General features: G+C 53.3%; 3 protein-coding genes across 4 annotated transcripts; 2 read left to right on the top strand and 1 right to left on the bottom strand.

The window, feature by feature from the left end:
* Positions 1-1139: 1139 nt before the first annotated feature.
* On the top strand, positions 1140-3138 carry LOC141473381 (C-C motif chemokine 5-like). Its single transcript, XM_074160849.1, has 3 exons — positions 1140-1271; positions 1747-1858; positions 2484-3138. The coding sequence occupies exons 1-3, from the start codon at positions 1199-1201 to the stop codon at positions 2569-2571; spliced, it is 273 nt and encodes a 90-aa protein (XP_074016950.1). The 5' UTR covers positions 1140-1198; the 3' UTR covers positions 2572-3138.
* Positions 3139-9061: 5923 nt separating this feature from the next.
* LOC141473382 (C-C motif chemokine 4-like) lies at positions 9062-10728 on the bottom strand. The gene is made up of 3 exons (XM_074160850.1): positions 10600-10728; positions 9976-10087; positions 9062-9595 (listed from the first exon to the last, which is right to left on the bottom strand). Exons 1-3 carry the CDS (start codon positions 10670-10672, stop codon positions 9508-9510), a joined length of 273 nt encoding a protein of 90 aa, XP_074016951.1. The 5' UTR covers positions 10673-10728; the 3' UTR covers positions 9062-9507.
* Positions 10729-20646: 9918 nt separating this feature from the next.
* Positions 20647-21597, top strand: LOC141473380 (C-C motif chemokine 4 homolog). Of its 2 annotated transcripts, none has more exons than XM_074160848.1 (3): positions 20647-20716; positions 21081-21193; positions 21523-21597. In XM_074160848.1, exons 1-3 carry the CDS (start codon positions 20647-20649, stop codon positions 21595-21597), a joined length of 258 nt encoding a protein of 85 aa, XP_074016949.1. The 2 variants fall into 2 exon arrangements, with proteins under 2 accessions (XP_074016949.1, XP_074016948.1); XM_074160847.1 differs by having other exon boundaries at positions 21081-21195; positions 21510-21597.
* The last annotated feature ends 782 nt before the right edge of the window (positions 21598-22379 follow it).

Below are 22379 nucleotides of genomic sequence, written 5' to 3'. Positions count from 1 at the left end.
GGTGGCATGGAAATCCCGGGGAGAGGAGCTCGTGGTGCCTCGTGAATGGCAGTTGTTGCTGGGAGCTGGGCATGAAAATACCCAGAGAAACCACAAGCTGTGAGCTGGCAAATTTGGTGCCTGTTGCAGAGAAAAGGGAGGTGGAAAAAGGGGAAATGCTCTCTGGGGCATCCCAGGGAGCCCATCACCTTGTGGCAAGGGCAGTGTTGGGGGATCTGGGTAGCCCCATGACTGTGAGTGAGCACAAGGGGATGGGGATAGACATTTGGATGAGAACTGGTCCCTCTCCACTCTCCAGGCAGGGGAACCTCCTGCTCTGCCTTACGCATCCTGTCTCATACCAAACCCACGCTGGCACTTGTGTTTGCCCTGTGTCTCTGGGAGAAGATGGTGTTTGTAGAGTCAGACCATCGAGTCGGGCTTCCCAGGCAAGCACTTCCCTTCCTGGCTGATGTGGGGTGTGTTAGGAGGAGTTTGAAGGTTCCAAGCTCCATATAGGAAGCATAGTGTTGAGGATTTAAGTGTTTTATGGTGCCAAGACTGTCAGCCCAGACGTACAAGCAGTCTCCAGGGTGCTTGCCATCCTTGATGCCTGCACAGGCAGCAGAGCTCAGAGCGTGCCTGCTGCCTTCACTGCCCTTGCTGCCCCCCTGCATCCACCCTGTGATTGTCCCAGACCCACCACAGGAGCAAGAACCCCTCAGCTGGACCTGCACTGTCCCCAGGCCATTTTGAGGGCCTGAGCGCCTTTATGTTCAAGGCCTGGGTCCTTGAAAAGGAGACTGAGTTAAGGTCCTCCTGGTCCTTTGGGGAGGATGCTGAGATGGGTTTGCTGAGTACTGCTGTCATGTTGGTGAACCAAAGCGTGAACCTGCTGCTCAAGGGTGGTTTCATATCCTGTCTTGGTCAGTATAGCCCTCACGAGTATGCCGTTTTGCTCACTTACCTCACCTTGCACAAAGGCTATTCTGGTATTTCCTAGACCTGCTGCTTCCTTTTTTTCAGCCATTTCTGAGGCAAAGGTGCCGTGACATCAGCTGTTACGCTATGGAAACTCCAAGAGTTTGACCTGCAATCTGACTGATGAGGCTGGTCACTGTCCCTATAAAAAGCAAGGACTGAGCCAGCCCCTCACATCAGACACAGAAGGGATCTGCCCTGGTCCTGCCTCTGCCCCCACAACTCATCTCTGTCCATAATGAACCTCTCTGCAGTGTGCCTCTCCATCATCCTCATTGCTGCCCTCTTTTCTCAGGCCTCTCCTGCTCCATGTGAGTACAGCATCTCTCTGTTCTCTCTTGGGGTGGATTTTTACTCTGACTGACAGTAATTTTGAAGCAGAACTGGAAATAGTTAGCTGCAATGGTTGGAAACCTGTGTGAATAACTTCTCCTGCTTTCTGGTCTTTCTTCCTAGCATCTTTTTATCTTAGGGATGAATTTTACTGATAAGTATCAAAGTTTTCAGGTTTCATCTCCTCTGATTTTTTTGCTGAGCTTTAGGAGTGGTCCCAGGGTGACTGAAGGGATTTTTATCATTGGAAGTGAGTGCAAAACATTTAACAAGCAGTCCTAGCAGTGACTTTAAGTTTTGGTGTACACAGCAATTCCTTGCTGTTTTTCTGGTGAAACAGGAAGAGAGGAGAGCTCCACAGCTGACTGAGGGGATGGTTGCCCATGCTCTCGGCTGGGGAATGTGCAGTTTATTGAGTGATAGACTCATCTGGGCTTTCCTGATCTCTTCCAGTTGGGGCTGATGCAACTGTGTGCTGCTTCAGCTACACTTTACGAAAGCTGCCCCAGAGTCATGTGAAGGATTATTTCTACACTAGCAGCAAGTGTTCACAGCCAGCAGTTGTGTAAGTACCAGCTTCTGCTTTGGGCTCTGAGGAAAGGCTCTGCCAGCCTTTGGGCTCTTTTCTTCATGTCCAATGGGGCCAAGGGCATGGTGGTGTGAGGATCCATAGCTGGAGTAAGGGAAGGGGGCAGCCACCACGGGTCCCATGTGCAGCATGTGGGCACTCATCCTCCTCAGCTGAGAAATAAGTGGCTTCCTTGGTCTCCTTGAACCATTCTGGTACTGGGAATAAGGTGTGGGAAGGAGGTCCCTCTGTAGCCAGTAGGACCTCCCAGTGGTGATGAGCCAAATGCACATAATATGCCACCTGCAAGACTTGCACCCGATCTGCCAGCCGCCCCCTCTCTGCATCCAGGCTCACCTCCACACTGAACATGGCCAAGAAGAACTGAGCATGGGGGGGTTCTCCCAGAGGACCTTGATCTCTCCCTGCCCTCTGGGTTTTAGCAGGCTCTGCAGATGCCTGATTCCTGGGTGTTTGTGAGATGGGAGCCTGGGGGGAGATGATCCCCTTGAGGGCTAGCCTTGACCACAGGGCAGGTCACCATGTGTCCAGGAGGTGACCCAAGGTCCTCATGTCCTTTTCCCCCTCCGGAGCTGTAACACCTCCCTGCATGACTTGACAGGTTCACCACCAGGAAGGACCGGCAGGTCTGTGCTAACCCTGACGCCAGATGGGTGAAGGAATATGTGAATGCCCTGGAGCTGCAGTGAGCGCTGGGAGCTAAGAGGTCTCTGCCCTGGAGAAGTCCTGCAAGATCATCCAGCAGAGTCTTAGCACAGACCTAGAAATCCTGCTGCTGAGCACCAGGAGCCGCTGAGCCACCTTGGGACCCCAGAAGTTCCTTTTGTCTTTCAAAGGTGTCATTTTTCCATGATAATTTAGCCACCCTTACTGGCAGCTGTGATGCTGGGAACCTCCTGCCCTTGCAGACCTGTCTTGGCATAGCCTGTTGTGTGACATGTGGCCAAAGTGTCCCCTCCTTGTGCCTCTGCTGCTAGAATGGGAGGGGGATTTTATCCCCAGAGTTATTTGTGGGAATTGGTCTGTCAAAATTAGGTATGAGTACTGTCGTGTAAAGCCAGGCTGACTTCCAAGCCAGCTGGGTGAATTTTACCATGGTGCGGTAGATGCTGTGAGTCAGATCTGTCTCCTTAGCGGAGGAAGTGGTGCGCTGGTTACTTACAGGATGCTTATTGTGGAACAACATTGTTCAGCCTTGTTCTCAAAACGCTGTCTCTTGCTGGTGCCAAAGAATAAAGATATTTTCTCTCTGTGTCAGCTCTGGAAGAGTTTTTTTCCCCTCCTGCCTGGAAAAACGGGGCCGGTAAGACCCCACTACAACCATTTTGGGAGAGGCAAGGGAAGAATCCCAACTTCCCAGCTGGAAATGCCTCAGCCTCCTTAGCCCCAAAACAGCCTCCTTAGCCCCAAAACCTTTCCCTTCTGGGTCACCTCCCTGCTCCCAGCAGCAGCCCCATCACGACTCCAGCACCTCCCAGGGCTGCTCCCTCCCAGCCCCTGCACTGCTGCAGAGCCAGCCCTCTCCCCGAGTAGCCAAGTAGCCAGGGACTGGTGGAGCTGGACCCACTGGAAACCACAGGGTGGGTGTGCAGCGGCCTCTCTGGAGTGAGCTCGGAGGAGGGTGGCTCAGGGTCTGGCCAGCCGGGACCACTGCTCCTCTGGGGATGCAGCCGGAGCTGTGCTCAGCTCTGGGTATGCTCTGTTAGTGTTCTACTGCGAAAGACAGGCACCAGTTACCTGATGTTCTTCAACTGCTTTGGGAACAAAACCTGAATTTGGTTTAAAAAAGCACAAGAGATCTTTTGCACCAAGTAAAACCGACAAAAACACTTTACCAGCCTCTGGTTTGCATTTAAAACTAGCTGATGTTTTTGTGGGTAGAGAAAGAGAGTGCGGGGTCTGACCTCCCTGCCGCTGAAGCTCTGTGGGGGCGACAGGGACCTTTGCTCTCCAGGCTGTCTCCATCAGAGCTGTCTGAAGCAAACACCCGGAAGCTTTTGTATCACCCCTTGGCCAAGAGTATCTCCACCTGGCAGCTTGTCCATGTCAGATCTTCACCTCCCAGAACATTTTCCACCACAAAATGAGCTACTCATCACCCCAGGAGTAATTTCTCAGCTCCCCCCCGCCCCAGCCCCCCAGCCTGGGACTGTATCCCCAGCAGTGGCTGCCTGTGTTAGTGCAGGGAACGGGTGTAGAAACCTCACAGAGCCCAAGGCCATAGGGGAGGCTCTCAGTGACCAGGATAAGGGTCCCCAGAGAGGAGAGGACTGTCCCAGCCATGAGGCCAGGGTCAGCAAGGGGCCTTTGTAGCCCTGATGGACCCTGCTCTGCCAGGCTGAGCTGACAGAGCATCCTCTCAGTGAGAACAGGGCAGCTGGGGGAGCCCTGAGATGTCTGTGCACCGAGATCTGGTACCGCAACCTGAACTGATCTTGTCCCTGCATCCTGGCAGGGCACCTGCCTGCATGCTGCCGAGGTGCTGAGAGATGGAGGGGCTCCCAGGGATGGAGGGGGTCCCAAATCCTTGGTGATGGGGCACAAGGTGGCACAGCCCCAGGCAGAAGAGGGTGGCTGTCCCTGGGGATGTGGAGCAAAAGTGTATGGGAATAGAGGTGGGTGCGGAGGGGTGGGTGCAGGGCACCCTGGGGTGCAGAGAGCAGTGGGGCATCAAGGAGACGCAGAGAGAAAAGATTCTTCATTCCTTAAAGACAGCATGAAAACATGTCTATGGAATAAAGATGAAAATTGCTAATTAACAACACACTTGAAATGCCCCTTCCATCAAGGCAGAAGGTGGCCAGGTAGCTCAGCAGGACAGGAGAGGGCTGTTTTGCATCCCTGAAAAGCAGCTCTGGCACAGCCCACTGTGGCAGGAGACAAGGGGACCCTGGGGCACAGCCCGGCAGCAGAGGGAAGCAGCAAAGGGATAGAAAAACCAGCCAGGTCTTCCTGAACATGCAAATAATCAAACAGTGCTCATGTGGGTTTGCTTTTATACCGGGGCTCCTTGAGCACTTCACAGAAAGCTTTTAAGCATTACAGATGGGAAACTGAGGCACGAGCTTGCCTTTGCAGAGTCAGGCTGGGTGAGGTGGGCTGATGGGGCCAGCACTCCTCGCTGGGGCCACAGGTCCCACTTCCCTGCCCACAGGACTGTGACGATTTTAGTCCATGACACCAAAATCACCCCTTTGCAGGAGGAGTGGAAGAAGCTGGGGCTGGCCCTGTGCTCCCAGGGCCTGAAGCACTGGGGGACCAGGCTGGGGTGGCCATCTTAGTGTGTCCCCAAAAGTTCACAAATGCCTTCACCCAAACATCTGTGGGGTCAGCATAGACCTGGTGTTTCTTCCTGGTGATGAAGCTGGGAAGTGGGGAGGACCAGAAAACCGATGTGGTGGGGAAGGGATGCACCACCACGGAGTTGCAGAGTCACACCAGGGCTGGGGAATGTCCTTTTTGTGACCATTGTCTGGTGTGAGGGAAGCCAGCCAAGGGGAGGTGCTCAGAAACCAGAGAAGGTCCCCCGGGCCAGACTCTTGGCTCTGCCTCAACTTGCTGCTGGCACCCACAGGCAGGGGGAAGGACCACAGACCCAAGCGGCCGCTGCAAAGCGTGTGGTTGATGTCTCCTGCGTCAGGCACCTTCTGGGCATTTCTCTGCCGCACACCAAAGACCTCGCCTGGGAGCACTTTCTCAGCTGTGCTGGGTTGAATGCACCCACAGGAGACCAGGAACAACTGCTCATCCTCCCTCCACTGGGCTCATCCCAGCATCAGTGCGGGCAGGTTCTTCTCAGCCTTCTCCTTGCAACTGGAAGCCATGTCTCCTTGCCAGGACTGAATGATGGCCAGTCACAGATAACACCCCAACAAGTCCCACTCTTAGACCAAAAAGGGAGAAAGATTTGTGGGGCCGAGCCAAAAGCTTCCTGCACGGGCAAGAGTCCATACCCACACAACAGCTGGCTGCTGGGACCTACTGGTGGTGTAGAAATAGTCCTTCACATGTTTCCTGGAAAGCTTCTGCCAAGTGTATGTGAAGCAGCACACAGCTGTGTCAGGGACAGATGGAAGAGATTTGGAGTGCAAGGTTGAATCCGTATGACCAGGAGAGGACACAACATGAATGTGTACGACCAGCAGAGAATAAGCACTTCCAGCAGGTCACACTCCAGACCAAGGAGTCAGAGCAGGTCATGCCTGTTCCTCAGGCATTAGAAGTCATCATCATGAGTTTTTTTCCTCCAGGAGAGGAAAAAAAACAACCCAAAGACAGAGGTGGATTGACCTGGAGCAGAGCAGGATTGGGAACAGAGGGCAGCAACAAGGAGAGCAACAAGACTCAACCAGAGAGATCTTCATGTTCCCCTCAGGAGCTAAGCAGACACACAGACCATGTTCATGCTCAGCACCGATCCATCCAGTCCCCACTTTCCACTGGGAAGCACCAGTGATGAAACCCCACATATAAATGTATGGATTAAGGAGAAAGGCTTCTTGAGTGATGTGGAGCTGCCAGAATATGGCCAGTGTAGGTTAGAAAGACAGAACTCAAAGAGGCTGAGCCATGAGGCCAAGTTCAAACCAGCTACCAAAGAGCCACAGGGAGAGCTCCACATCAGGATGTACATCCCTTAATATAGCAGGACCACATGAGAAGCCTGATGGCTGAGCAATGGTCACCTTCCAGCAGGCAGCTGGGGAGCTGAACTCCTCCCTTGCCTCTCCGCTGGACTCCCATTCCTTTGGCTCAGGTCTGGCTGGTGAACCACTTAGCCTTGCTGAGTCCTGACTTGTGTCTTGAGACTTGACACCTGGCTCCACATTTGTTTGTGCCCCATGTGCCACATGCAATCTCATGACAGAGCCCATCCCATTTTGCACCCCATTTTGCAGCACAGATGTCCCTGAACTGCTTGCAGAGCAAAGGAACCTGCAGGAAAGGGAGTGTTGGGCTGTCAGGGTTGATGTGGAGAAGGGTGTCAGAGCCAGGGACCGATCTAGAGCTGAGCCACCTCTTGCAGATTTCTGTGCATCTGGCAAAAAAGGGCTAGTGCTGCCCCAAGCCTCAAGGCAGGACCATCGAAAGCAGCCGATACACCCCCTGGATTCAGCAGTATCTCTACCTGCTCGGCTGCTGCTGCTGGAGCTTCGGTAAGGAAACCGAAAGCAGAAAGGCTGGAGAGGGAAATTCCCACACGTGCCTGGGCTCCTGGCCAGGGAATGTCCAGAGAAGAGCCAGCCGCAGCACAGAGTCCTCCTGCCCCTCCAGCCTGTCCCCTGCCCCTGAGCCTGGGGCAAACCTCAGACGTCCCCCAGCCTTCCTTCTCACCACAACATCCGTCCTCCATCCCCTTGGTGCATGCAGAGCCCCATCAGGGACTATTCTGGGCTCCTGCAGCACCAAAATCGGCTTCTCAGCAGAAAGGGTGACTGAGTGTGCAGCAGGCATGGGGGGGTCCCTCAGGGGTAGAGGAGGTCCCCAGCACCCCCTTCCTGGGCTCCTCGTCTGCCCACCTGCAGGCAGCACCTCCTGTCCATCCACCCCGCCATGCGGTGGCTACTCTCTGCTCCTGTGTTTCATGGCACAGTGGGAAGCCCTGCTCAGGATACACCCCTCTGCAGACTTTTGTCTGTCCCTCACAATGGTAAGCCCTGGCCATAAAGTGGAACAAGGTTTTTGCAAACATGCTGACCCACCTTGTCCCTGCTTGGGCCTGACCCTCTCTGCTAAGACCCTGCTGTGCCAGGGGAGCACTGGGATGCTGCCGGGGGTGAGCAAGAGCCTTTCCCAAATCATCCTCCCAGCGGAGTGGTGAGGAGCCCTCCATGTGGTACCCCATCACCAGCACCATCTCCTGGGACACAGCATGGTGCTGGCCTGGGTGTGTCCTTTGCTGGGATGCTGCTCCTTGGGTGCCCCATGAGCCTGCAGCCAGCTCTCCAGCCTGGAAAACACAAGGCTGGAGGGAAATCACAAGACAAAGTGGTGGTGCTTTCCCAGCTTCGGGGTGGTCAAGTCTGATGTATAGCTGCAGGAAATAACAAAACAATAATAGAAAGGCTTTTTTTTCCTTAGGAAGAAGAAATAACTGTCTGGAACAGCATGGCTGCAAGGCCAGTCAGCTCTGGGTGACCATGGTGTTGGGGACATTTCTTCTCAATGTGCAGAAGCAGAGGAGTGCTGAGCACGATTGCAGTGGACTTTTACCCTTGGGACCTGCTCTCTCCCATTCGTGTTCCCATGCAAAGCCAGGTCCTGGGAATGACTGCAGCAGGTTTGCTGGTGGCTGTTTTACCCCTGCAGCATAGCTGAACCCTTCCTTTTGTTTCACAAATGGGAAAGTGAGGAACAACCCCCGTTAGGGTGGCGAGAAGGAAAGCTGAGGTCCCTGCCCCTCTGCAGGCAGTGCTGCCGGGCTCAGCAGGACCCAGCTGTACACGGGGGCTGGGGGGCAGAGATGTGGTGATGACTCAGAGGAACAGATCCATAGAAGGAGAGATGCCACGGGGCTACTGACAGTGGCATGTGGGTGCCTGTGGGCTCTGTGCTGGGAAATGCTGCTGCTTAGCCAGCAGAAATGGCCAGCAGGGGTGGGCACGGGCAGGGAACTGGCCCTGCTCTGAGCCCCAGCACCCTTGGTGTGAGGGTGGAAGAGCAGCTCATGATCCCCAGGTACTTGCCAGCTCCCAGGGCAGCCCCAGCATCGTGCCTGCTCCATGCCCTCTGATTCCTCCCATCCGACCATGAGCCACTCTTCCTGCTCCCCTCTCAAAGCCTCTGGCAGGGTGTTACCTCTTACAGCGACGTGTTCCGTCACCACCCCATTGCTCCCAGGGACCTGGGAGCCTGGGGTCTGGCGTGTGGGGCTGGGAGCAGCAAGCAAGCATATGGACATGCCTGGGGTGTGTGGGGAGCATACTCATGCATGTAAAAGGCCCGTATCTGACATATCTAGTTCTGTAGAGGATGTGGGAGGTGGGGGTGTATGTGGTGGGGGAACGAGGTGTCGGAGGATATTCATATGTCTGCTGGAAACTTTATGGTGTTGCCTCAAACCATTTCCCATCATCACATGCCATATAGAGTGGTGCAGATAGGCTCAGGGTGAGGTTCTGCCTCTGTGCTGGTGAACACCACACAGAGGCACATAAAGGAAAAAAAAGCAGAGGTTTTGTCCAAATTCTTTATTCTCTAGAATCAAGATTTCACACGTGTAAGCCAGGGCCACCCATCATCCAACACAGAGATTCTGAACCACCGTCCCATAAATAGCATTATTATCCACATAACGAAGTAGTGCCTAACCCATATGATAATTTCTTAAATAATTTAAAATAATATAAGAATAATAGAGGTGCAGTCCCATGGCCCTTCCCAGGCCACAGCCAGTGTGTCAGGGCAGAGGGATGAGGTTACACACTGGTCCGTGCAAGCCGAGGGCAAGTAGCAGCACCCCAGCATGAGGTGTCCTGTGGTGGCCTTCCAGCAGTCCCCTGGAGCCGCCTGCAGATGACATGGGCTCGTGCAGCTCCTGCTGCCCCAGTGTCCTACTCCACCGCAGGAGCTCAAGATGATGCAACTCACGCATGACAGCAGCTACGCTTGCCATCTTGCTTTGCTCAGTTCTGCTTCAAGTTTTGCAGGTAACTTTGAACCCAGGAGTCACTGGGATTGGCACAGACCTGGCGGCCTTTCTTTGTGATGAACCTGTGGAACAGGCGTGAGGCATATTAGATCTCTGCTGATACCTGCATCCCAGGAGAGCCCGGACCCCAGGTTTGGGGCACTGCAAGGGGTTCTCCCCTGTGACCTAAGCTGATGCTGAAACCAGTGCCTGGCTGTAGCTTCCTCCACTCCCATCCCTTTTCCCACACTGTCTCCTCAGCTCCTGCAGGAACATCCCTGGGCGTCCCCACAAGACCCTCCCTGGCAGTCCCTGGGCAAGCCCTTTCCCCTCGGGGCTCCCCTCACCCTGCTCTGTTCCTGCAGACCCCCGTGCCCAGTCACCCCACAGAGCTGGCTGCTCACACCCCGCAGCGGCCGTCCCCACGCTGCCCCAGCCCCCAGGCCTCAGTGCTGGCACTCACACGATGGCCGGCAGCGTGCAGCTGGTGCTGGTGCTGTAATACCGCAGGATGAGCTTCCGCGGGAGCTTGTGAGGTGTGTAGGAGAAGCAGCAGACTGGGAGATCGGATCCAACTGGAAGAGGCAAGGAGAGAAATGTGAGCATGTGCTGGGCTGCGCATCAGGAGCAGCCAACCCATCAGCTCAGGGAGCCGTGCTGGCAGGGAAGGGAGTGAGGAATTAGAGAATAATTAAAGTTGAAATGGACATTGGGGATCATCTGGTCCAATGCCAGGAACAATATTGTCAGATACTGGGGGAGATTCCCACCCAATCTTTGCTCAAAGCTTCATTTCTCCACCTCCCCCAGCCCCAGGGTGAGACTGAAGTCCCTAAACTATAACCAGGAATAAGTACTCTGAGCCCAGGATGAATGGATGGATGATGGATGGCTGGATGACTGGCTGGCTGGATGGCTGGATGATTTTCTAATTCTGGGGTTCCTGCTTGTAGCTGATCTCAGTGCAGGGCGGAGAGTGGTGCAAATGCTGAAAAATTGCCAGTTATCGGCCAGGGGAGCTCAATGGAGAAATGATAACGAAGGCTCAGATCTGTTCTTCCTTCACAAATGAAAAAGCAGGACTCACCTGGGCCAGAGAAAGTTTGGGAGCAAGAGGCTACAATGAGGAGAAGAGCAAAAACGGCTGCAGAGACCTTCATCTTCCCGTCGGGTGAGAGCAGTCGGAGCAGGAGCAGAAGCTCTGGCAGATGTGTCTCGGACTGCAGCAGCTGGATTCAGCTCCCTTTTAATAGGGAGTCCTGGAGGCAGTCAGAGAAGCCTGAGTGGAAATTCCAGAATGATGACAGAGGATGTCACGAAAGTGAAATTGCCAAAGGGAGTTGGGGGGGGAGGGAAGGGGGGGAATTAGAAAGAATGGGATATGGTTTGAATTGGAGCCAAGTCTGTTGAGCTCTGACTCGGCGCTCATTTTCGATTTCAGTAAATCAAAAGGAAACAAAAATGTGCCAAGTGGCATGGCCACAAAGAGGAAAACTATTTATCTAAACTACAGGAGGGATTTTCCCTGTGAGTCTGTATAGCAAAAGACAGAATGTTGGCTTAGGATTATGCAACTCTGGAAAAAAAAAACCAACCAAACTAGGCAAGCTCTAAAACATGCTCGTGCTGTGATGTGTCGGGTGCTTCTCAAAGGCTGCTGAATGGCAGCACGTGGAGCTGAGAGGTGGCTGGACGGCAGGCTCTGTGCCACCCACAGCACTCTGCCCACACCAGTCCTGCAGCACTTGGCTTAACGTGGACCAGCGAGGAGCTGAGGCTGGAGGCAATCCTGGAGATCACCCAGCCCCTGCTCAAAAGAGGGTCAGCTGGGAAGGCTGCCCAGGACCACATCCAGAGGGACCTTGAATATCTCCAGAGATGGAGATTCCACAATTCCTCTGGACAACCTGTTTCAGTGTTCAGCAACCAAGTTTTATCTGGTGCTTAAATAGAATCGCCTGTTGCCTCCTGTCCTGTCACTGCCCACCACTGAGAAGAGTCAGGCTCCATCTCCTTTGGCCCCCACACAAATTGGTAAGATCCCCCTGAGCCATCGCTTCCCCAGCATGAACAGTCCCAGCTCTCCCAGCTTCTCCTCCTAGGAGAGATGATCCTGTCCCTTAATCATCTTTGTGGCCCTTCACTGGACTCTCTTCAGTATGTCCATATGTGTCTTGTACTGGGGAGCCCAGAACTGGACCCAGTACTCCAGGAGTGGCCTCAGCAGTGCTGAGCAGAGGGGAAGGGTCACCTCCCTTGACCTGCTGGCAACGCTCCTCCTAATGCAGCCTGGGAGCCTGCTGGCCTTCTTTGTGGCAAGGGCACATTGCCTCTCATGTCCAGTTTGGTGTCCACCAGGGCCGGACACCAGGTCCTTTTATCCCATGCTGCTCTCCAGCTGGTCGTCACCAGTGTATACTGGTGCCTGGGGGTGTTCCTCCCCAGTAGCAGGACTTTGCACTTCTCCTTGTTGAACTTCATCAGGTTTTTGTCAGCCTGTTTCTCCAGCCTGATGAGGTCCCCCTGGATGGCAGCACGTCCCTCTGGTATGGTTCCACACTTTGTGCCATCTGCAAACTTGCTGAGGGTGCACTTTGTCATATCATCTAGGGAACAGTACTAGCCCCAGTATTGATCCCTAGGGTTGCCCACTGGTGACCTGCCTCCTGCTGGACTTTGCGCACAACCCTCCAAGCCCAGTTGTTCAGCCAGTTCTCCATCCCTCTCACTGTCATTTATCTAATCCATACGTCATCAGTTTGCCTATGAGGATGTTATGGAAGTCAAAATAAACAACATCCACTGCTCTGCCCTCATCCACCAAGCCAGTCATCTCATCTTCGCAGGCTACTCACAGTCACCTTAACAGCCACTGGCCTCCACAAAGCCATCAAATTGCAGGATCTCACCTTGCTTCGGAGGGTCTTTGGAGACAGAAGGATCTTTTGCCACCCCCAACCTCAGGAGGAGGGAGTTTGCTGAAAGAGGTGGTTTGCCACACTGGAGATATTTTGCCACCCTGATCTTAGCCCTCCAAAAGCTTCATTGAGTCCAGGATGGACTTTCTGGTCAAAAAGGTGAGAAACAAGTGGTGGAGAACCTGCCTGGCAAGGCAGAGAGTTTCAAGGCTCAGCAGGCTGTCAGCGTGGTGTGGTGGCTGGGGCAGCTCCTGCCCAGGGAGAGCAGAGCTCTGCAGGGAGAGGGGGAACTTGGGATGTCCTGATGTCCTGCCACAGCCAGGGGCGCAGCTGGTGTCAGAGCCCCCCTCCACTGCAGAAAGGATGCTCAGGCCTGTGGGTGGGTGCCAGAGTCTGGAGTTTTATCCCCAGGAGTACAAATCCCCCGCTCGCCTACTCTAGAGCTGCAAGTAAGAGCAGTGGAGACATTGTCCTTCACAAATCAGCTTGTCCCTGGCAGAGAGAGAAAGAAGGTTCAAGGCTCCTTACAGGGGTGGCAATCTGCTCCTCCAAACACTCTCCCCCCAGGAGGATCTCTTTTGCGCTCCTGATTCCCTGCAGTGTCGTACCCTGAGTTACAGCCCCAGGCGCTGGTGCTGTCGGCATCCCTAGCACGGCTGAGGGTGTGCTTTTACTGGGGCCAAAGGCTCTGTAAGTCCTGACCCAGGTATCAGGGAAGGTGTTGGACTTTGCCGGATCCATAGCAAGCCCCAGCAGGACCAGCTCTGCTTTCCCTGGGTAGCTCCCAGCAACTCTGGGCAGAGGTGAATGGCAGAACAAGAAGTGGCTCTAGCTTTTGGCTGAATTGTTCCAGAGCGAAACCAAATTATGGCTTTTTGCCATGGAAATAAATCATGCAGAAACCAACAGTGGAAGTTTTATGTTCCTCTGTGCTTGCAACTCACATGTTAGTGTGTGCGCGGGGAAATGACAGATGCCGGCTGCCAGCGCTACATTGCCGGGTGAGAAAGGTTGTGGCTACAGAAAGACAGCTTTGTGGCTAACACCAGCATTGCTGATGGGAAGTCTCAGCCTCTGCTCTCCAGCCTGCCACCTGCATGGAGCAAGCACCACGGGCTGGATTCCACTCGCTGTGCAGAGCACCCAGTGGTGGCGGGGAGGTGTGATGGGGTGGGATGTGACCGGCATCAGGCAGCTCTGCTGGGACTGTTCATCCAGCTCTGTCCTCCATCTGGACGCCCTGAGATGGTCAGTGGAAGGAAAGGACCCGTCATTTATTGCTAATGAATTTGACAGAGCTGGGGGAGGAGGCTCTGCACAGAGCTGCTGCAGCTGCAGTCGGTTGGCTGTGTCATCGGCACAAACCCATCAACATGCACGAACCTGCCTACTCTCAGCTGGGATGATGTTTCCCCAAAAAGCCTCCTGGAAGGGACCCCCCGGCTCCTCTGCACTGCTACCCCCTGCCACAGGCTCTGGGTCACTGCCCGCATTCCCGGCTGCCACCCCACCACCGGCTGTGGCCAGGCCGATCCCACAGCCGTCCCCCCTTGCTCGCGTCCCAGGACAGCTTCTGTTTTCAGTTTTCGGTTTCTGTACACTGGTTTTCGCTTCTCTGTCAAATCCCAGAGCCCTCTGCTGTCACAGCTCCTGCAGTTTAAGTATTTTTAAGCTGACCTCTCTCAAGCTTCCTTTATTATTCCTGGAAATGAGCCATCTTAGCCTCACCAAGACTGGGGCATGAGATTTGTTTGGGTCCAGGCAAAAAAAGAAAGCTAAAATTATTCAAAGAGGAAGACTGTAGGGAAGGATGTTCTAGCGAGTGCTGAGTCTTCATCTCCTGGATTAGATGGTGACAAGGATTAGCCCAGAGGCTTTGGGACTCCTTCAAGGCCCCCCGAAATCCTGCCCTTGCCAAGAGCCACAGGTCACAAAGCAGATACCCCAAGGCAGAGGGATGCAGGTGGTAGTGAAGGCTGTGCCCAGGCTGATGGGGAAGCCTTGTCTGCCTTCCCCTGGGGGTACAGCTTACCCATGGGGGGTGCACCATCCCAGCCCTGGCACCTTGGCGCCATCTGAAGGACCTTGGAACACGTAAAGGGTTATTCATAGAATCACAGAATGGTTAGAGTTGGAAGGGACTTTAAAGACCATCTCGTTCCAACCCTCCTGCCCTGGGCAGGGACACCTCCCACCAGACCAGGTTGCTCAAAGCCCCATCCAACCTGGCCTTGAACTCCTCCAGGGATGGGGCAGCCACAGCTTCTCTGGGCAACCTGGGCAGGGTGTCACCACCCTGTGAGAGGTCCCTCCTGTGGCTGCACCTCTCTGCATGTCCCCAAGGGATTCCGAGGCCGCATGGGGAGGCTGCAGGGCTGTAGCACACTGGCAAGCAGTGCTGGACCTCCCCGATCCCCCCCCGCCGTCTCCCCCAGGAGATGCGCGTGCCAGGCAGAACCCATGCTGGCCAGGGTGACCAGACAATGGCCCTTTTGAAGGGCACAAGCACATCTGGGGTGGCAAAAGCCTCAGCATGACAGGGAGCAGGATGTGACCTGTGCTTCAGAAGACACTGCAGAGTGCCCTGACCTCCAAACAGCCCCCACACATGGGAAGTGGTTTGCAGCTTTGCAGTGAGCCCAAAACAAATCGTGAGGCTCATAAACATCCAAGCTCCACCACCCATCTCTATGCGTGATAAGCTGGTAAGCTCACACCTCGCTGTGGGAGCAGGGGTCACACCTCCCCTGTGGCCTCTCACCCCTGTCACTGCTGGCGGGGGGGGGGTACCAACACCAGGCACATCCTGGAAAGGGACTTGGGGGTGCTGATGGACGAGAAGCTGGACATGAGCAGGCAATGTGCTCTCGCAGCCCAAAAGGCCAATCACATCCTGGGCTGCATCAAAAGAAGTGTTGCCAGCAGATCCAGAGAGGGGATTCTGCCACTTTGCTCTGCTCTGGTGAGACCTCACCTGGAGTACTGTGTGCAGGTCTGGAGCCCTCAATATAGAAAGGACATGGACCTGATGGAGCGGGTCCAGAGGAGGGCCACCAAAATGATCAGGGGGCTGGAGCACCTCTCCTATGAGGACAGACTGAGGGAGCTGGGGTTGTTTAGCTTGGAGAAAAGGAGGCTCCGGGGAGACCTCATAGTGGCCTTCCAGTACCTGAGGGGGGCTACAGGAAGGCTGGGGAGGGTCTGTTTACAAAGGCCTGCAGCGACAGGACGAGGGGCAATGGTTTTAAGCTGGAGAAGGGGAGATTTAGATTGGATATTAGGAAAAAATTCTTTACCATGAGGGTGGTGGAACACTGGAACAGGTTGCCCAGGGAGGTGGTTGAGGCCCCTTCCCTTGAGATATTCAAGGTGAAGCTCGACGAGGCCCTGGGCAACCTGGTCTAGTTGGGGGTGTCCCTGCTGAGTGCGGGGAGGTTGGACTAGATGACCTTTGGAGGTCCCTTCCGGCCTGGACCAATCTATGAATCTACGAATCTATGAATCCCCACCAGCACGCCGCAAAGAGAGGGGCCAAGCTGGTGCTGGTGGACATGGGGTCTTCAGGAGGTCCAAAGGCCATTCATTAGGGAAGCCCCCTAGCTGTGGCAATGGCCTGACACAAGTTGAAGGTAACCCTGGCCTCAGCCCCCTCTGTGAGCAGGGAAGGGTCATGATGCTCAACTGTCCCCAGAGCTCCCATGGGGTGCAGCCGGACCCTCTGTATCCTGCAGGCCACCCGCAGCCAGCCCACCCAGACCTCCTGGAGAGCGGGGCTCCAGGAGCAGTAATGAAAATAAAAGCAATCCATTTGTGGCTTCCTTCTTTTCCTTTTTGCTTGATTATGATGAGCACACAAGACCCAGTGGGTTCATTTATAAACTGATTTTTGTTTTTCATCCTAGCACAGCTCTGAATTTTCATCCTGTCCTTCCCTGCCCTTTCTGGACTCACCAAAGATCTGAGGGAGATGGGCTGTCCTCCAGGGCAGAGGATGCAGCCCAGCAGAGACACATCATCTCCCCCTCCTAGGTTTTGCAGGGTTTCAGCGATGCTGAGGGTGCTGCAGCCCCTGGAGCCGGCCGTCGGAGTGAGTCAGGAGTGCTCAGAGTGCTGCAGCTGCACGGCCACACAGCTGCTTCCCTAAGGCTCAAAAAAATGCTAAAACTCAAGTTTTCCTGGTTTCTTTCTTTTCCTTCCATGCCAAGGATGGAGAAGGGTGTGGAACAAAGTGGCACTTTTTTTTTTTTTTCACTTTCATTTGGTTTGAAATACCATACATTTAATCCTTTTTGTTTGTTTTGGTTTCAAAAGAAATGTGAGGAAAAATTGGAGGCTTCGGCCATTAGAAAGTGACAGTATTCCCTGGGGTTTTGTTTTGTTTTGTTTTTTTTCGGAAAATGCCCTTGTTGGAGGAAGGTTGAAACTTTAACAAGATACGTTTTTCTTATCAGCTGGGAACATCTTCCCGGTGTAACACGATTTCGGGGAAACGCGAAGTGCAATGCTGCCGGTGGCCGGCACTTGCTCCTGCCGCCCCGCTGGGACAGCTGTGCTCTCCCCTTCATCCAGCGCAGTGGAGACAGATGGTTCCCAGTCACTCCCACACACACAGGTTCCCATTGGAGCCAGTTCCAGGACGTGACGTCATCTGAAAAATTCCAGCATTTCTCCAGATATGTCAAGAATGGTGGGGGTGAAATTTCTGGGCACTGGTGGAAAGTCACCAGTGCCCAATCTCTGAGCAGGGCAGGATGGAGATTTGCAGGTGGAAGTGGATCTTGTCCTACAGGCAGTTTCTGAACTCAGGACATTTTTAAGTATTTCCTTTTCTGAGTGAATCCTGACTCCTCAGCATTAAAACCTGCTATAAATAGCAACTTACATCATCCAGTCTCACAATTTTTTTCAGGGTTCCCCTTTCATTCAAAACCAAGAATTTCCCTATTTCTGCTATCACCAAATTTATTCTGGGCGTTTGCTTTACTTAGCACTTTCTCCTGGGATTTTTGGGGGGCTTACAGAAAAGCTCTATCCTATCCCTCTATGTAAATTGGAGCAACATCAGCCAGACTGCCTTGGACGGCCTGTCCTGCTGACTCCAAGCACTGCCTGTTGGCGGTGGGGGCAAAGGTAGACCACAGGCTGGGTCATGAATCCTGAAACCACCTGGAGCCACGGTGGGAAAACTTCCATTTTACACCACCATTTTGCTGTGCTATGAACCTAATTCCCCCTGAGATGCTCCAGCCCACTTTGGCCACTCTTCCATGGCCATCTCTCCAACTCAGAGCACCTCCCAGGCTAAGTGGTCCTTCATCTGAGACACACAGCATCCTCTCTTTCTAAAAGGAGGAAGAGCTAGAAGAAATTACTTTCTCATTTCATCCTGACTAGAAGCGGGGTGAGTGGGTAAAGAAACATCTTTTAGGAGCATATTGCAACATCCCAGGGTATCACTTATATGACTGTAACCTCCCCCCTCTATCCAGCCTTCAATGAGCTGGCAGAGTTCAGGTTTGTCATATTTCTAAGGAAAAAAACAGACCCTTGGAAGCAAACACCCTGACTTCGCAGTTATTTTTGGCTTTCAGCAGTAGAAAAGTTTCAGCCCTTACTTGGCATTATGACACATTATCTAGGCTAAACTCATCCTAACCTGACTCAGCTAAACTAAAGTGGGTTTTTTTGATTAAATAAAAAATGGTCCCTGACAGTCCAAAATAATTTGGCATCTTCTTGCCAAAAAACATAAAGGCATGGAGGTTTTCAGCTGCCTGAAACAGAAAAGTATCTCATTGAAAACATTTGCATAATCAGTGCAGATTCCAACTAATTCTTCTGTTTTAATGAAACTTGTTTTTTATCAGAACATTTCTGCACTATAAATGGCATTTTGCCTGCCTGCCCTACCCACATCGTGTGCCATGGGAGCAGGACAGGAGCAGATGGCTGTAGGTGGCAGATCTCAAGACATGACCCATGAATGCTTGAAGGTACAATCACAGGGAACAGCTCAGAGGCAAACCATGCTCTTACGTACATCTACAAGTTATATTCCCTGAGCAACAAGACAGAGGAGCCAAGTAAGGTGTCGCTAGCTCAGAGCTGATTTCTGGTCCAGCTGGCGTCCGGCTGAATGCTGGGTTCCCACCTCCTGCCTGGCTGAGGGCCCTGCCTGCGGAGGCAGGCTCTCCCCTCATCCTCCCAGGGTATTTGGGGACAGACAAGCTGACAAGTGGAGGAGGTAGTGGGGTCTGAGCTGATGGGTGAGCCTGCAAGGTGCCTCTCTCTGCAGATGGCAAAGGGAAGGATGGAGAGTGGACCAGCTTGGCTATGGTGTGACCAGGAAGGAGGCGATGCTCGGTTTGGCAAGTGCCACCTTTGCTCCATGGGGCAGATCTGCCCTCCCTAGCCAGGGTGAGGGGCAAGAGGACCACCGTGGCTCCCAGTAGGAGCCTCCCTGAGGGTGGGCCACCTCTTGGACTTCTCCTGTGTAAGTCCAGGTCCACGTTGTCTTCCAGACCCCTCTCTGCCTGCACAGAGAAGAGCAGTTAACCTGCATGGACCTAAGCAGCCCACAGCCCTGCCAGCCTAGCCATGGGCTGCCCTGCCTCCCCACCTACCAGCCATGGTTGGTGGAGGGCTGTGCACACCATGCAGCGTTGGAGTGATATTTGGAAAACACCCGGTTATTTACAGAAAGCGCCTGGGTTGATAGCCAAGAACCTTTAATAGAAACATGGTGAGTCAGTGCCCAGAGCCGCGGTAGCGGTGCAGAGGTGCTGGTGGTGCGGTTGGGCTTCTGCACTTATAGTCCTTCCACTGACTCTCAGGCAGCATCTGCCAAGACGTCACCACTCAGTGTTATCTTGAAAATAACAAAATGGAGACATTTCCCAGAAATGCATCTGCTTCCCTGTTGAGAAGAGATGTCCTTCGAGGAACACCTTGTTATGGATGGACAGCCCTCAGCTCTTCCCAGAGCATCAATCACCTCCCTGCCAGGCCTTCCCTCTCTTCCTTGGGGACAGAGAGGTGTTTGGTAGATCTCCATGGCAGTCCATATGTAGGCTGGTGACTTCTTCCCAATGAGCCATCTGTGGTCACAGCCCTTGCCCAGCCCTTGGAGACCTGTGAGCTCTTACTTGCTCACATACAACGTGGTCATTCCTCATTGTCTGTGGTCTTTACAATTCTCTTTTCTGCTGAGACAGGGTACTCTTCTCTTGCCAGAAATCCCAGTTTCTGCCCTCATCCTCCAGTTAGCCTGCTTCTGGTCTTCAGAAGCAGTGTCTTCTTCTTCACCCGGCTCCTGGAGCCCCTCCTGCCTCAGCTTCAGGGTCATAGTCAACATCTCCATACTTCTTTTGGCTCTCTGCATCTCCATGCCCAGCAATGATAGGCCTCACCTCATCTATCAGTAGCCATTCAAATTTATAGGTCTAACTTAAATTGGTCATTTAGGGTCTCCTTATAGGACCTTGAGTGCAACAGGCACCCCCAGGAGATAACAGCTCTTCCTTCCCTTAGACTGAGGAGGAAACTCAAGTGCTTCAGCTTCTGGGACTCTTATTACAAGCCTGCTGGTGCCTGCAGAGCTCTCACAGCTGCAGGACATGCCCTCAGTCCCTTCAGACTATGTGAAGCATGTACAAGGCATGGTGCCTACTGGTGATGGCTCCCATCTCCTGCTACTGGGGCAGCACCGGCTATGCAGATGTGGGAGGGAGGCAGTCCAGGGTAGAGGAGATCTCAGCCCTTTTCCCTAACTGGCCTCATCCCATCCATGCTCTTCAGCCCATTTGCACAGCTCTTGGAAGGATATACTCTTGCCTCCATGCTGCTTGGGCAAGTTGGGTAATGGACTGTTGACAAATGCAGGAACCTCCACAGGGGAACTTCTTACTAAGGGACATGCATGAAAGAAGCAGAAATAGCACTGGTGATTGTTTCATATCCTGTGCCACTGGAGAGGCTCTGAATTGAGGGGGGAGTGTCACCCTTCCGGGGCTGGGGCTGCTGCTCTGTTCCACCACGAGACTGCACCACAAGCAGCCTCTTCTCTGGGGGAAATTCCACCATGCCTACGCAAGCTGCTGCATGGACCTCCTCAGCCCATAAATTGGGGAGTTGCTGACGGTCTCAGCACCAGACGGAAAAGAGGCTTTCAAGCTCCACTTGCCTGCTTCAGCTCCAGCCACCACTTCTCAGCTGTCATGAAGGTCTCTGTGGCTGCCCTTGCTGTTCTCATCGCCGCCTTCTGCTACCAGACCTCTGCTGCACCTAGTAAGTCCAGGCTTTCCCCCTCCTCTCTAAACGGGGACACTGCTGGGGCAGGGTTCTTCTGCCAGCCCTTCCACCCCTGGGTCCCTTCCTGTGTCAGACCATGCTCTGGCAGGTAGTCGAGGACCATTGAGGCTCTCCTGCCATGGGAAAAGCACATCTCAAAGCACAGTGTGGGCTGTCTCAACACCAGCTCAGGGAGAGCCCAAAAGAGAAAGAATCAAAGGAAGAAGAAAAAAGACATTCTCTTTTCTCTTCCTCCTCCATGCCCTCTCCACTCCCCACATCCTGGGCGTCTGCAGTCCCAGATCCCTGCCCCTGCTCCCCATCCCTTGCCACTGCTGACCATCATCTTTGCCCTTCACAGTTGGCTCTGACCCACCGACCTCCTGCTGCTTCACCTACACCTCCCGGCAGCTGCCCCGCAACTTTGTGGTGGAGTACTACGAGACCAACAGCCTGTGCTCCCAGCCGGCCGTCGTGTAAGTCCTCTCCTCCGGTGCGGTGGTGGGCTCTCCCTTTGGGCTGAGGATCCAGAGTGGGGAAAGACCGCTTTACAAAAGACAGGGAATGGGGGCTGGCCTGGGGCACAGGAGGGATGGGAGGGACAGGAGCTGCAAGGTGATGCTCCATGGGCTCAGCACACAGGGGGCTCACATCACTGCTCCACCACTGCTGACATGATGGGCACGACATGCTGGTGCCCAAATTCTGCTGATCCTCGGGAGAGGCTGGGTTTGGGGTAGGGTTTCCCTCCATGCACTGCACTGAAAACTTACCTCTTTGTACCCCACAGGTTTATCACGAAGAAGGGCCGCGAGGTCTGTGCCAACCCCGAGCAGGACTGGGTCCAGCAGTATGTGAACGAGCTGGAGCTGAACTGAGGTCCCAGGACAGGCCCAACACCCTCCGTCCCCCAGCTGCCAGCATGAGCGAGCCACGGCCAACCATGGGCTCCCCTGGAAACGCTTCAGTGTCATTTAAAGCTAGTTAGGAAATTTAAAATGTTCCAGAATCTGATTTTACTGTTTTGCTATATAATTTTTTATAAGGGAGGGATCAGGTGCAATAACTCATCTCCACACAAATAAGAGTATTATTTAATAGATATATTTTTTAAATGGAGACACATGCTCAGGTTATTTTTTCTGTATTTAATTAATTGTATTTTTGATGTAATATTTAATTCAAATTTTGAGAAATAAATATTTTTGTAAGAACTTTCTGACTTCACCTCTAATACTATTCTTTGCGATGACGATAGCTGAAATTATAATAGTGGCAACATGTTCTTTATTCCCTTTTCTATGCTGTCAAAACCCCCACAAGCTTCCCCTATCTGAACGTGCTGTTTTGCAAAATAAGACAAAAACCATGAAGGAGGAGGTGTGGGAAGGGCATAGATTACATTCAAGTAGCTTGGTTCACTCTTTATACAAGGTATTTAATCACTACTCATTATGACTACTGGCAGCTAGTTAAATTCCATCACTGGCCCCATTACAGTCAATTAAAATGTTACCTTTAGGGGCTGGAATTTAACACGCTGGCTGCTTTGGGGAAAGTTTTCTGAGAGCTGCAGCTAAAATGGATCAGCTATTTCCACAACTGAGAATGGAAAAAACATGTATCGCTACAAGATTTTGAGAACTATTTCATTAAACTC

Source organism: Numenius arquata, chromosome 18, assembly GCF_964106895.1.
Source record: "Numenius arquata chromosome 18, bNumArq3.hap1.1, whole genome shotgun sequence".
NCBI classification, from domain to species: Eukaryota; Metazoa; Chordata; class Aves; order Charadriiformes; family Scolopacidae; genus Numenius; species Numenius arquata.
This window is presented reverse-complemented; position numbering and strand designations above follow the sequence as displayed.